This window comes from Dipodomys ordii, unplaced genomic scaffold (assembly GCF_000151885.1).
Source record: "Dipodomys ordii isolate 6190 unplaced genomic scaffold, Dord_2.0 Scaffold15, whole genome shotgun sequence".
Taxonomy (NCBI): Eukaryota; Metazoa; Chordata; class Mammalia; order Rodentia; family Heteromyidae; genus Dipodomys; species Dipodomys ordii.
In genome coordinates, this window is record NW_012267231.1 from 7,386,008 (window position 1) to 7,398,785 (window position 12,778).

The 12,778-nt window shown below is 49.3% G+C and overlaps 1 protein-coding gene across 1 annotated transcript; it reads left to right on the forward strand.

Annotated features, from left to right (window-relative positions):
* Positions 1 to 2,206: 2,206 nt before the first annotated feature.
* Positions 2,207 to 5,764, forward strand: Pgpep1l (pyroglutamyl-peptidase I-like). Its single transcript, XM_013011889.1, has 4 exons — positions 2,207 to 2,253; positions 3,145 to 3,267; positions 4,644 to 4,870; positions 5,536 to 5,764. The coding sequence occupies exons 2-4, from the start codon at positions 3,169 to 3,171 to the stop codon at positions 5,762 to 5,764; spliced, it is 555 nt and encodes a 184-aa protein (XP_012867343.1). The 5' UTR covers positions 2,207 to 2,253; positions 3,145 to 3,168.
* The last annotated feature ends 7,014 nt before the right edge of the window (positions 5,765 to 12,778 follow it).

A 12,778-nucleotide genomic window follows, 5' to 3' on the forward strand; every position in this document is an offset into this window, starting at 1 on the left:
AGCTGCGTGGTGGTGACCGGTAAGGCTGTGCTTTCCCCGCGTGCCTGTTTTTAGACTGAACTGGAATGCGCATTTGCCAGAGTTATACGTGGCTCCCCGGTGGGGGGGGGCGGGGGAGAGGAATCGTGGCAGCTGCTGGAGCCACAACTCCAGAGGGGCCCCGGGGGGGGGTGCAGCTCCCTCTGAAAGCCCCTTGGGGAGAGCAGGCCTGCGTGCCTCCCTCCGTGGCTCATTCCTGGCACATCACTTGAGTGCACGCGCCGTGGCCTCCGTGCGTGTCCCCCAGCCCCTCGGGGAGGAGGCCAAGCAGGTACCTGCTGGCCCCGAGATGACTTACTTGGGGGCGCTGCAGAAAATTCAGGGCCCTCAACAGCCCATCTCCAATGGCCACACCTGAGAGAGCACGCAGCCTCCCCTCCCCCTGTGGCCCCTTATCCCGAGGGGGACCCCAGAGGTCATCCTGGAAGGGGCAATGGCTGCTGGGTGTGGAGTCCACCAGCTCAAGGGAAGTGGCTCAGGCCGCCGCCCTGCCCTCGCAGCCCGGCCACAGCCGCTCCCCCGGGGCTCGATCTCTCTTCACAAAGCTCTTTATTTTTAGTTAACTGCCAAAGCGTGCTGTTTATTTTTAGCGAGACACATTTAGCACATTTAAAGTTGTTTTTTTTTTCTTTTCTTTCTTTCTCCAAATTGTGTTGAATGAAGGACACAAAAGATGAAGATTCTCGCATTGGGGTAAAGTCAGTTCTCTTCGTTGGAAGTTATGGGTCTTCAGGTTATCCAGAATGCACTGAGTACTGCTGATGGCAGAAAGAAAAGAAAAGGAAAGAAAGAGAGAATGAGAGAGAAAGAAAGAAAGAGAGAGAGAATGAGAGAGAAAGAAAGAAAGAAAGAGAGAGAATGAGAGAGAAAGAGAGAAGGAAAGGAAGAAAGAGGAAGAGAAAGAACAAAAAGGAAGGGAAGGGAGAGAATGAAAGAATGAGAGAGAACAAGAAAGAAAGAGAGAAAGAGAAAAAGAGAAAGAAAGAGAGGAGAGGGGAAGGAAGGAAGGAAGAAGGAAGGCAGGAAGGCAGGCAGGAAGGAAGGCAGGAAGGCAGGAAGGCAGGAAGGCAGGAAGGCAGGAAGGCAGGCAGGAAGGCAGGAAGGCAGGAAGGCAGGAAGGCAGGAAGGAAATTGTTTGAATTGCTCTTATGTCTCCTGTTCTCACATGTGCTCTTTTGCATCTAGAGAGATTCTGTGGTTCGAAAGGACCCTTGAATTCCTAAACACACCTCATCTCTGTGCATCCGGTGCTGGTCAGGCACACTAGAATGTGCGGGGTCCTCTCTGCCCCCTACTCTCACCTGGCCCGGCACGTTTGCTGTGGCAGCCTGCGGCTTTCTGGCAAACCCCAGATGGTCTGATGGGGCAGCGGATGACCTGCAGCCTTGATCTGGGATGATTTGGGGATGGCCACCCGTTCCCGAGTGTAACCTGGCTTCCTTAGGAGCACATCAGGCCGCCAGGGCAGGCTCCTGCTCCCATTGGCTTTGCCGAATGTGTGAGTCCAGCCAGGACAATGGGCATGGGGACCAAAGTAGTGTTCTGGACACCAACAGTAGCAGAGAGAGAAAGGGGAACAGACCCGCCCCCTCCCCCAGAGCCTCCAGGTTCTAGAGATGCTTCCAGCCTCTTCCCCAGGTCCTCACCAGGGCCTGCAGATGGACAGCTATCCTACCTCAGCTGGAAGAACAGCTTCACACCTTGGCTTGGTGCATTGTTTCTTTCCTAATTGAAAACAGATAAGAGATGAGACTTCTGCTGATCTGACTGTGATTCAGGATTGGCTTCTTTCCCTTGCCATGTTTTTCTTCTGTATTTCGGTACTGAGGCTTGAGCTCAGGACTGGCGCTCTACCACTTGAGCCACACACTTCCACGCCTGGCTTGTTGCTGCTTCCTTGGGTTTAAAAGACTTCTCTGCCTGGGCTGACTCTGAACCATGATTCTCAGATCGCACACTCCTGAGTAACTAGGATTACAGGCGGGCACCACCATGGCCGGCATCGTTGTACTTTTACAGTTGAGCCCCCCCAGCCCGTTTTTAGTTCATTATTGTACCCAGTGTCCACTTGAGGTAGAGGGTCAGGGTTTCGCCTGTCCACGCCCCCGTCTGGGAACCACCTTTGCAGTCTCTCCTCTTCCACATGGGGGTTCGTTTGCAGGTTTTGGACCTTTCCGGCAGCACCTGGTGAATTCTAGCTGGGAGGCAGTGAAGGTAAGTCCTCGGCCGGGCCCAGCAGGAAAAGGCTTTAGTCCCTGCCCTGGGCTCTGCTGCTTTTGCCCAGGGAGGCCGAGCAGCCCCTTCTCTCAGGGCCTCTGGGAGACCAGGTCGCTTGGGTGCGTGGGTTGGTGATCTTCCTAAAGCAGGCTCCGCTTCTCCTGGGCTCAGAGGGTCCCCTTCCGGTTGTGGGGGCTTTGGGGCGGGTCTTTCCATCATCCAGCCTCCGATTCCTCATTCGTGAATGGGAGAATGGTCATTCAGATCCTGCACCAGTGCCCTGCGTGTTGACCACTGTGCTCTTGAACTTGGAGTCGGTGAGATCTACCCATCCTTGGTGGGCACACACTCTGTTCAACCTGCTCCTCTCGCCTTGTGGAGGTCAGGCCAGATCTTGTTTGTAACAAACAAATAAACAGGTAGCTCTGGGTACTGGTGGCTCACACCTGTCATCCTAGCTACTCGGGAGGCTGAGTGAGGTCTGAGGATCGTAGTACAAAGTCAGCTTGGGCGGGGAAAGTCCATGAGTCTCTTATCTCCAATAAACTACTCAGAAAAGGCTGGAAGTGGAGCGGTGGCTCAAGTGGTAGAGTGCCAGCCTTGAGCAAAAGAAGCTCAGGGACAATGCCTAGGCCCCGAATTCCAGCTCCAGGACCAGCATGCATGACAAAACCAAACGCGCAGGGCTGTAGGTCAGGTGTACCTCCTTAGGCTCCCCTTTAGGTGCCACTGTGCGGGGCATTGCCCGGGGCACGCGAGCCATGTTTCCTTGCTGGTATCTCACGTGGCAGCTCTCTGACGGCAAAGGCCAGGCCACAGGAGAGCTTCCGGGGTGGGAGCAGCTTGCAGCAGCGTTTGGACTTCCCTTGTCTCTTCCTCATCCTGCAGGAGCTCTCCAAGCTGGGCCTAGGGATGCACCCACAGTTGAAGCTCCTCATTTTCCAGCTGCCCGTGGATTACAGGGAGGCAGCGAGGAGGGTCGCCAGCATCTGGGAAGATTTTCACCCACAGGTGAGTGAGGGCTGACGAGGGGGTGGGCGCAGGAGGCTGGTGGAAGAGAGCCCAGGACCCGTGGGTTTGCCCAAACTCACTCCAGGGCCAAGGGCTGGAGTGAGCGAGCCTTGTCCCACCAAGATGAGGTCCCAACGGCTGGCCAAAGGCCTGAGTTGGTTCATAAAGGTTTAAGCTGAAACATGGAGTAGACCTCAAAAGCAAGTCCGGAGAGAGAGGAGCAGGAGAGCAAGCGGAAAGTGTCGTTCCCAGCCAGGATTGAAGGTAGTTTCTGCACAGTGGAGGTGTCCTGGGTTAGGCCCCAGCTGTGCAGGTGTGGGGCTGGCTGATCCTCAGGTCAGACAGGGGACAAATATGTCCTGAGTTGGGAAGAGTTGTTGATAGGATGGTCTAGCCACTGGGATGGGACTTCAAAGCATTATCTGAACATAATTAACTATGTGTGTGTGTGTGTGTGTGTATGAAATATATATATATGAAATACCTGGCTGGGTTTTGGTAGCTCACAACCCTGTAATCCTAGCTACTCAGGATTCTGACATCTGAGGTTTGAGGTTCCAAGCCAGCATCAAGGAAGAAAAATCCATGAGGTTGTTATCTCAAATTAACAAGCAGAAAGCCAGAAGTGGAGCTGTGGCTCAAGTGGTAGAATGTTAGTCTTGAGCGTGTGTGTGTGTGTGTGTGTGTGTGTGTGTGTGTATACGCACATGCACGCGTGCATCCCCCAACCAAAAATCTGATCAGACTTTTCTTAATCTCCGGCTCAAAAGATCACATGGCAATCACCCAATGTGGAAGAAATAACTGCGCCGCAAAGCTCATAGAACCCATACATGTGATAGACCATGAGAGACAAGTTGCCCCATGAAAGTTAGAATGTGTTTGTGACTTGTAACCACGCATCACTATCCCACAATACTGTGAACTTTGGGGAATTATGTAACCACTGAACCACAATAAAAACTTGAAAAAAAAAAGATCACATGGCAAAGTTAATAAAACACCTACAACCTAGATTAAAAAATCTAGCTAAAACACTCCGCAGCTGTTAAAACAAAGAAGACAAATTACCTCAAATAAATCCTAATGAGACTTTATCGAACTGTTATGAACTTCCTTTACACAAGTTTTATTAAAGAGATGCCACTAAAATGCTAAGCTTGTCCCCTGGTGGCCTTCCTGACTCCTTCACAAGGAGACCATGTGGAAATACACATGCATTTAAATGTGCGTGCAGTGTGGTTTCGGTTTCGCTCGAAAGCAGCCCTGCTGCTTTGGCTCTACTTACGTTAATTAGGGCGCACAGGCAGGGGACGGGGTTATGGGGGTTCATGGTCAATTCATGGCTGGCTTCAGTGACCTCCTTTCCTCTACAGCTTGCCGTGCACGTGGGTGTGGACAGCTCAGCCAAGGTGATCTTTCTGGAACAATGTGGAAAGAACCGAGGCTACAGAGACGCCGACATCCGGGGCTTCCGGCCGGAAGCTGGTGTGTGCCTCACAGGTGGCCCGGATGTGATCACGTCGGTGGTCAGCATGAAGGCGCTTTGCAAGCGCGTGATGGCTGAGGGCATGGAGGTGGCGTTTTCTGGAGATGCGGGAAGGTGGGGACCGGGCAGGCATCAGGGTGCTGAGCAGGCAGGACCCAGGGAAGGGCCTCAGAGCCCCTCTCCTGACCACGAGGTGTCCCCAACGGCCACCCTTCTTTGTCCCTAACCTGGATTGGGGAATATCTACTGTCATAGGAGGAGAGGTCTTCAGAACATGGATGGTGTGGAGGAACCAAAGTTAGGAGTTAGCAACGCAGCTTTAATCCCAGGTGAAGACTCGTTTAATCCGAGTCTCTGCAGTCTAGCCTCCCCCCCACCCAAGTAGGCATTTTCTTTATGCATTTCTTCAAGAAATGCATGAACAAATGACCCAATGAAGACACGAACTTCAAAGCATTATCTGAACATAATTAACTATATGTATATAGTTATATATAGCCAGTTATATGTATAACTGGTTGGGCATTGGAGGGCAGATGTATTTGGCCATTTGCTGATTGTAAGACCCCAAGACCAAGAGCCAGTGTGTGTGTGTGTGTGTGTGTGTGTTGTGTTTGTCTGTGTCTAGTCCTCTCCCTGGCCTTTCTGAGCAGAAGCAAATGTAATTCTCCCTGAGGGATGGGCCTTTCTCTTCATGGCCTTGGGAACATGGCAGTGCCAGGTTGGCCTCCGTGGCCTGCATGGTCTGGAGAGTCACGTGGCCTTTCGTGTGGTTGCAGATATGTCTGCGATTACATCTACTACTTGTCCCTCCTCCACGGAAATGGGCACGCAGCCCTTGTCCACGTCCCTCCACTGTCCCGTGGGCTCCCAGCCAGCCTGCTGGGAAAAGCCTTGCAAGTGATTCTCCAGAAAATGCTGGAAGAGAATGAGGAAAGCCCGAGCTTCAAGCCCGGTCCGCAGAAAAGTAGAAGCACGCTGATCGCAGCCAAAGGGAACCCATTGTGAGGAAAGTCTCCTTTGGAGGAAGTTAAGTGATTGCATCCTGTGTGTGGAGTTTGGGATGTCAGGTGCTTTGGAAGAATTGCTTATAACACAGCTTACGTGGAGGGGACATTTTTTGTTTTGTTTTTTTTCCTTTCTGAATTAGCCCAAGAAAAACCACAAAGAGTTATTTTATGGAAAGAAGAACCCCTCAAAAGGCAGATAGGTAAGCCAGGCGCCAGTGGCTCATGCCTGTCATCCTAGCTACTCAGGAGGCTGAGATCTGAGGATCGAGGTTCAAAGCCAGCCCAGGAAGGAAAGGCCATGAGACTCTTATCTCCAATGCACTACCAGAAAACAGGAAGTTGTGCTGTGGCTCAAAGTGGTAGAGCCCTAGCTTTGAGGAAAAGAGCTCAGGGATAGTGATCAGGCCCTGAGTTCAAGCCCCACAGCTGACAACACTAACTTCAGTTATGTTGTGACCCAAACCTATTGTTACAGAGGCTGAAAACAAAACAAAACAAAAGCCCCACAAAAAAAATCAAAAAGCAGACATGGTATTGCAACAGGAACGTCCATTCCTGGAGCCCAGCTTGCCATCTGGACATTGAGTCCCAAGGGTTTGGCTTTCCTCTCTCTTTTTGCTACTTATTTTAAGCATTGGAGTGTATAGTACTGTCATGTTAGTAGGAAGGCCTTGTCTCAACCTGTCTCTAGAACTTTCTCCTCCCCCCACATGGAAACTATACTGTACTAAACCATACTCTCCCCTGGCTTCTATCCCAATGCTGTGACTCTACTTATCTAATGTAGCGATCATCTTGTGTCTTTTCACTTAGCATTGTGTTCTAAAGCTTCATCCATGCTGCGGCATGCAATGGGATTTTGCTGCTTCTTCCACTGAGTAATATTCCAGGCCCCGTATGATTTCTCTGTCTTCGTCTGCAGATGGGACAGTGGCTCTGGTTAGTAAAGGCCGCAGGGAACACCGGTGCTCACACGTCTGTTCCAGTCCCTGATTTCAGTTCTTTCGTCTGGATGGCGCGCGCACCGGGCTGCAGGAAGATTCTGGTGGATGTTCTGAGGGTCTGCTCTCTCTCCTGTTTGCGGCGGTTTTCCATCGCCCCTGATACTGTCTGGTCTGAGAACAAACTTAAGGACTGGGCTTGGCTTCCCTCCATTATCACTCTGACCCCTGAATTTGAAAATCACAGTCTCCCATTTCAACTTCTTGTGTTGACCTGTGACACACTGCCCACAGCCACGTGCTCCGTGTTCAGCGTGTTGTGGGGGGCATTTTCACTATGAACCCATGGATTCCTTTGGAATGAATAGGGACTTGAATTCAGGACCTTGAGCCCTTGCTCGACATTTTCCACTCCTGGCTGGCACTCTACCACTTGAGCCACACCTCCACTTCTGACTTATTTGTCAGTCATGAGACCTGAACTCCGGGCCTGGACACTGTCCTTCAGCTCTTCAGCTCAAGGCGTGCGCTGTACCACTTGACCCACAGCACCACTTCCACATTTTTCTGCTTATATGGTGCTGTGGAATCGAACCCAGGGCCTCATGCATGCAAGGCAAGCAATCAACCACTGAGACACCTTCCCAGCCACTTCTGACTTCTTAACTGATTATGTTTGGAAATAAAGAGCATCGTGGATGTATCTGAAGCATGATTCTCAAATCTCAGCTTCTAGAAGCAGCCAGGTTTTCAGGCATGAGCCACCAACCGCAGGCAGGAATTCCTTGTCATGTTGGTGTGTGCTCACCACTACCATTTTCCACGTGATCATTTAGTGGGCTGGATTCATTTACTGTTTAAAAAAAAAAAAGAGGAACAGACAAATTGCAACCTAATAACATAGGAACTAGGACTAGCGAGAACATTCAGGAAAGTACTTGCCTGGAATGCACAAATGCCCGGGTGCAATTCCCCAGTGCCCAACAAATCGAACCCCAAACCAACCACAGGACTGGACAGGCCTTGCCTGTCTTGCTGCTAGGCCTCCTGCACACTTGTGCATTTGCCACAGATGTCACAACTCCCCCCCCTTCCCCTTTGTGAATAAACCTGGATTGTGTGACGTGCAACAGGTGTGGGCAGATGTCAGGAGATGGGGGGGATGGTTTGGGGCACGTGGATGCCCTCGTTCATGGTTGCTTATGAGTAAACTCTTCTGTTCTTAGGGGCAAACAGCTGCTGCAAGAGGCCTCAAACTTCTCCACCTCCAGTCGTGGGACCCAGGAAAACCGGGAGACTCCAGAGCCTGACTTCAGTGTTGTGTTTTTTTCAGATCATATGACACACACATCATACACATTAAAACAGATTTAGATATTCAGTTGGCAGGCACAGAGCTCCCCCAGGGTAGATTTGTTTAGTATCTGCTCTCCCCCTGTCCTGCTTTGATGTTTTCTAAGAACGCATTAGCGTCTGGTCTGTGTCAATGGCCTGGATTCCTGGTGGTATGTGTGAGGCTGTTACGGTGGATACAGGGTTGGTCTGAGTCTATGGACTGGTAGCTGCCTGTGGTGTAGTCGTGATTTGTCTCCCAGAGGGTGTGTGTGTTGGGAGTTTGGTGCCCCGTCTGATATTGGGGGATAGAAGTGGGGCCTGCAGGGGCCCGTAGGCGGTGGGAGGCTCTGCCCTGGGAAGCGGTCGTAGCCTCCTGTGTGACTCGGGAGCTGCTGCTGCTGCTAAGGCTGTGGTGGCCCCAGAATTGCTCTCCGCTTCCAGATTTGCAACGTGGTATGGTCTTGCCTCACACACTCTGTGGTCAGCCACGGGGTCCTCAGAACAACGCTGGCGTGGGACCATGTTCTAGGAATCTCTGGATGCAGAGAGCAAAATGTCTTATGTCAGCCTCAGGCATTTTGTGACAAAATGCAAAGGAAATACATACCGGGATCTGTGGCCCTCCACACAGAAACCCCCTAAGAAGTGCCATGGAGGGGAGAGGTTCTCACGCTGAAAGGCCCAGGGCTTTCATCCTAATGAAACTGCTCTCTGTTGGTGGGCAGGCCGAGTGGAGAACGTACCAGCACGGCCTGCAGGCCTGGTATCAGCCTAAACTTGGAAACCAGACTTCCCCGTCATCTAGCGAAGGCCCCTGGACCCTCGGTGGTGGCAGAGAATGGAAACCCTGGGACTCAAATGTGTTTTCAGAAAGACCAGCTGGCCCGGCATTGGTGGCTCACACCTGTCATCCTAACTACTCAGGAGGCTGAGACCCAGGGATCACAGTTCAAAGCCAGCCTGGGCAAGAAAGTCCGTGAGGCTCTTATCTCCAGTGAACCACAAGTGGTGCTGTGGCTCAAAGTAGCACAGCCTTGAGCGAAAAGAGCTCAGGGACAGTGCCGAGGCCCTGAGTTCAAGCCCCAGGACTGACAAAAGAAAAACAAAAAAGGCCTTCTGTTGGCACACTACCTACCTGTGAGACTCGGCAGGACTTCAGTAACCTTGGCCTCTGATTTATGTCTACTGCTTACAGCTTGCTAATTAGCACTTCATCTGGAGGCTCTGATCATTGGAGTAGAAGTTCCCTCGGTCAATGTTGAGTGAGACAGCCAGTGTGGTCCTCCTGGCCTCCTCTAAGACATCTTCGGTCTGATTCTAGAACATGCGTAGCTCGTTTTCTTTTCCTACCATAACCCATTTCCCCGATCCCGGAATAAAGATGCTGATGTGTAGATGATTGATTTCTGGGAGCTGGACAAGGATCGTGGATCACTGGCTAGACAGGGACTAACCCACTGGAACACCCAAAACAACCACATCCTGTGTGCAGCATTTCTGGTTCTTCCTGGCACCCTATATGTTAGCCAAGGAAGTACCAATAAGGACCCGGAGTCACAATTACATAGACCCTGGACTAAAGAGTCATATAGATCACACACCTGCTGGGCCTGAGTTTTGTCACCTGAAGTTATGGGGAGGAGGAGGCAGTCAGTCAAAACAGAAGCACCAGACTCTGTACATCATGCATTCAAGTTGATTTAAGAGGGAGATGAGCTCCCCAAGTCTCCCCAGCATTTGCCTGCCGGAGCCCCAGCTGTCAGCAGTTCAGATTGGGCCTTGGCAGGAACAGACGACGCTTCTAAGTGACACATGTACAGAGGCCGGACTCTGCCACAGAAGCACAGCGAAGATTCCAGAGAAGAAAAGGAGACAGAACGGGAGACCAAAGTGCATACAGAATTCATTTATTTAACTTAAACCATGTAGTACTTGAACTAACTAGAAAAAGCAGAGTAAGAGAAACTAAAATCACCTTAGCTCCAGCCATTCAAAATAGACAAAAGTTTTTTCTTCTTCTTCTTCTTAATGTAAAGAACCCAGAGTATATCGCAGTAACAGGAATACATTCTTACAACAGAATATACAAAAAAACATTTTGAAAATTTTTTTATCTACTGATTTTTTTTAATATAAACAGAATTTTTTAGGAATAATTTATACACAGAAAAGTCATTTTATGTAACAAATTGGCCATGTTATTACCTTTTTCTTTTTTTTTCTTTTTTAACTTTTTTTTAAAAAAACCTTTTTTTAAAACAAGAAAACTCAGAAAATGAATTATATGCGATGCATCTGTTCCATCGCACGTTCTAGCTTGATTTTTTCTTTAATTTTTTTTTTTTAATCCCAGAGGTAGACAAACTCTGGCAAAACTTTCCTTCCAACCTCACTGGAGTAGGAAGCAGACCGGAGGGTTCGCCAGGTATCAGCCACCTTGGCTCCCTCTACACAATGCCAAACGTCCAGATGAGAACGTTCCAAACCAGAATCACATAGTTTCTGGACCATTCTCATATGGATTGCAAAAAGTTCCAGATTCTTGGAACTGGAAGCATAGCTCAAGCTGTAGAATACCAGCCTTGAGGCCTCCCCCAACCCCCCCAAAAAGTTCCAGATGTTTCCAATAAGAAGTATCCTGTGGAGGTGTACAGACACAGCCCACAGCCCACAGCCCACCGCCATGGGAGCCCAAGGGCACAAGATTAAACTTAAAAAATAAAAAAGTGAATTATGTTGTAAATTGGTTTTTTATTAAAAGGAAATTTGTTCTGTACTGGAAAGAATAATCATATATCCTCAGTGTTGTACCTTAAATAAAAAGTAAATAAGGTCTCTTCCTTGTTAGAATAGGGCAGTCACATGATAGGAGATCTTTAAATGGATGGCCCATGTGTCCTAGAATGTTCTGGGTGGTCATTGTAAAACCATCCACTGGACCCTGAAGTCCTTCCATCTCCATGGCATTGTAGAACAAGGATCATAATCAAGCCAGATGCCAACAGTATGGTCCCCTGCTAGGCGACCACACCTCTGCTACCTTCAGTGAGGTTGTTCCTTCTATTTGTTGAAAGTTGCTACACTCCAAAGGGAAATGACTGGGAAAAAAAGAACTCCTTCCCAACCAGAAGGTTCTAGAAGACCAAGATACTGAAAATACAGAACTATTTTTGAAGTTTCATCATTCCTTTTGTTATAAACTAGGGTAACAAAGCATGGCAGGGGGCGGGGTGGTAAAAGAGGGTGAACCACATCTTGGGTCCTGGGGGGGGGGAATCTTTTTTTTTGTTTTTTTGTTTTGTTTTGTGTTTATTTTTGGCATATTGTAAAGCTCGCTAGTAAACAGGTGTCCTAAAAGAAAATAACAAAATGGATCACAAACACACACTTGCACACAGAGGGAAAAAAAAGTGTCTTTAAATTATTTTCGGCAATTATAAACTACAAATATTTTATAAAATTATTCTATGTTCTTACAAAAACAAATGCAATGAAACATTTAATTAGTTCTTGTAAACCAGATCTTCGTCAACTGACTACCCGTAATCTACTGGACTTAAGAGCCCTATTGGAAATACTAATGAATGACTAATTAAAAAAAATGTTTACCAGAAAGATGAGGACACATAAACTCAGACATACAAATGATTAATTATGTTCTTGAGGAAACAAAATAAAAACAAAACCTTAACGTCATGCCCCAGAACTGACAAACTCAACTGGTGAGTGTGACCCAGTCTTGTGTTCTTGAACAACGTCACGACAACTCCGTGTGAAGTTTCCAGAGCGAGAGGTTAGGTTGAAACCAAATACCCATGATGGCTGCTGAGCCTTCATGTGATCCGATAACCTTCAGAAATGATCACGTCCAAAGCGTGGAGTACATTTCCTCCAATCCCAGTGACCCCCCCCACCCCCCCTGCCACCCCGTCTTCCCGTAACGCTTCTCTTCATGCCACGATTCCTGGTACCATCAATAAGGAATCTTCATTTTCTTTACAAGACTCACTAGTCATCCAAGATGGTGGCCAAACATGAAACCCTCTGGCCCAGTCCAAGGCTAGGATCTTCAGCGTCTCTGACAACAGATGTCCAGTCTCAACCATGGCCTCTCTTCCAAGCTCTCATTTTGTTGCCCCTAGGAGAGTGACTGTCATCACTCGCTCGCTCTCAAGGAGTGGATCTTGGGTCTGGGTTTCCCAATGCTGCTTAGCCCAGAGGGAAAAAAAAAATAAAAAGCTGACACCCATGTTACATGAAGGTAACAATAACAGAAGAACAAGCCCCGAACTGTGAACGCGGTTGCTGGAGTGGGCTATGTCCTGGACAGCCCCAGCCGCACGAAGGGTGTGTTCGTATTGTGGAAAGGAGTTGCCTTCGGCATGCTCTGGCCAATCTGGGAGCCCCCTGGTTAGTGTCAGGTGAGGGGCTGTGGTGAATGCTGCCACCTTCTCACCCACCTAAATTCAGGGGGACGTCGGCCACCTGCCCACAGAGATGGGCGGCTGAGAAGGAAAAACCCAGAGGCTTCCGTAGGTCAGACTGGCCTTAAATTTGGCATCAGGCACACAAGCAGGATGCATGGCTTCCTCCTACCGCACATTTTGCCGTCTGGTATGGTTTCACCATCACCACCTTTCTGTCTGACGAAGCCACGCTTTCTATCATCAAAAGGTACCAATAGTGTTCTGAGTCTCCAAACAGGTTGAGGGGAGAGGCTGGCCGCAGCCATGAAC

Bases quoted from the DNA above. Each gene is read 5' to 3' on its own strand.
- Pgpep1l (XM_013011889.1), top strand. From the start codon at position 3,169: ATGCACCCACAGTTGAAGCTCCTCATTTTCCAGCTGCCCGTGGATTAC. The intron at 3,268-4,643 runs GTGAGTGAGGGC...TTTCCTCTACAG, and splicing joins GGGAAGATTTTCACCCACAG to CTTGCCGTGCACGTGGGTGT. The intron at 4,871-5,535 runs GTGGGGACCGGG...GTGTGGTTGCAG, and splicing joins TTTTCTGGAGATGCGGGAAG to ATATGTCTGCGATTACATCT.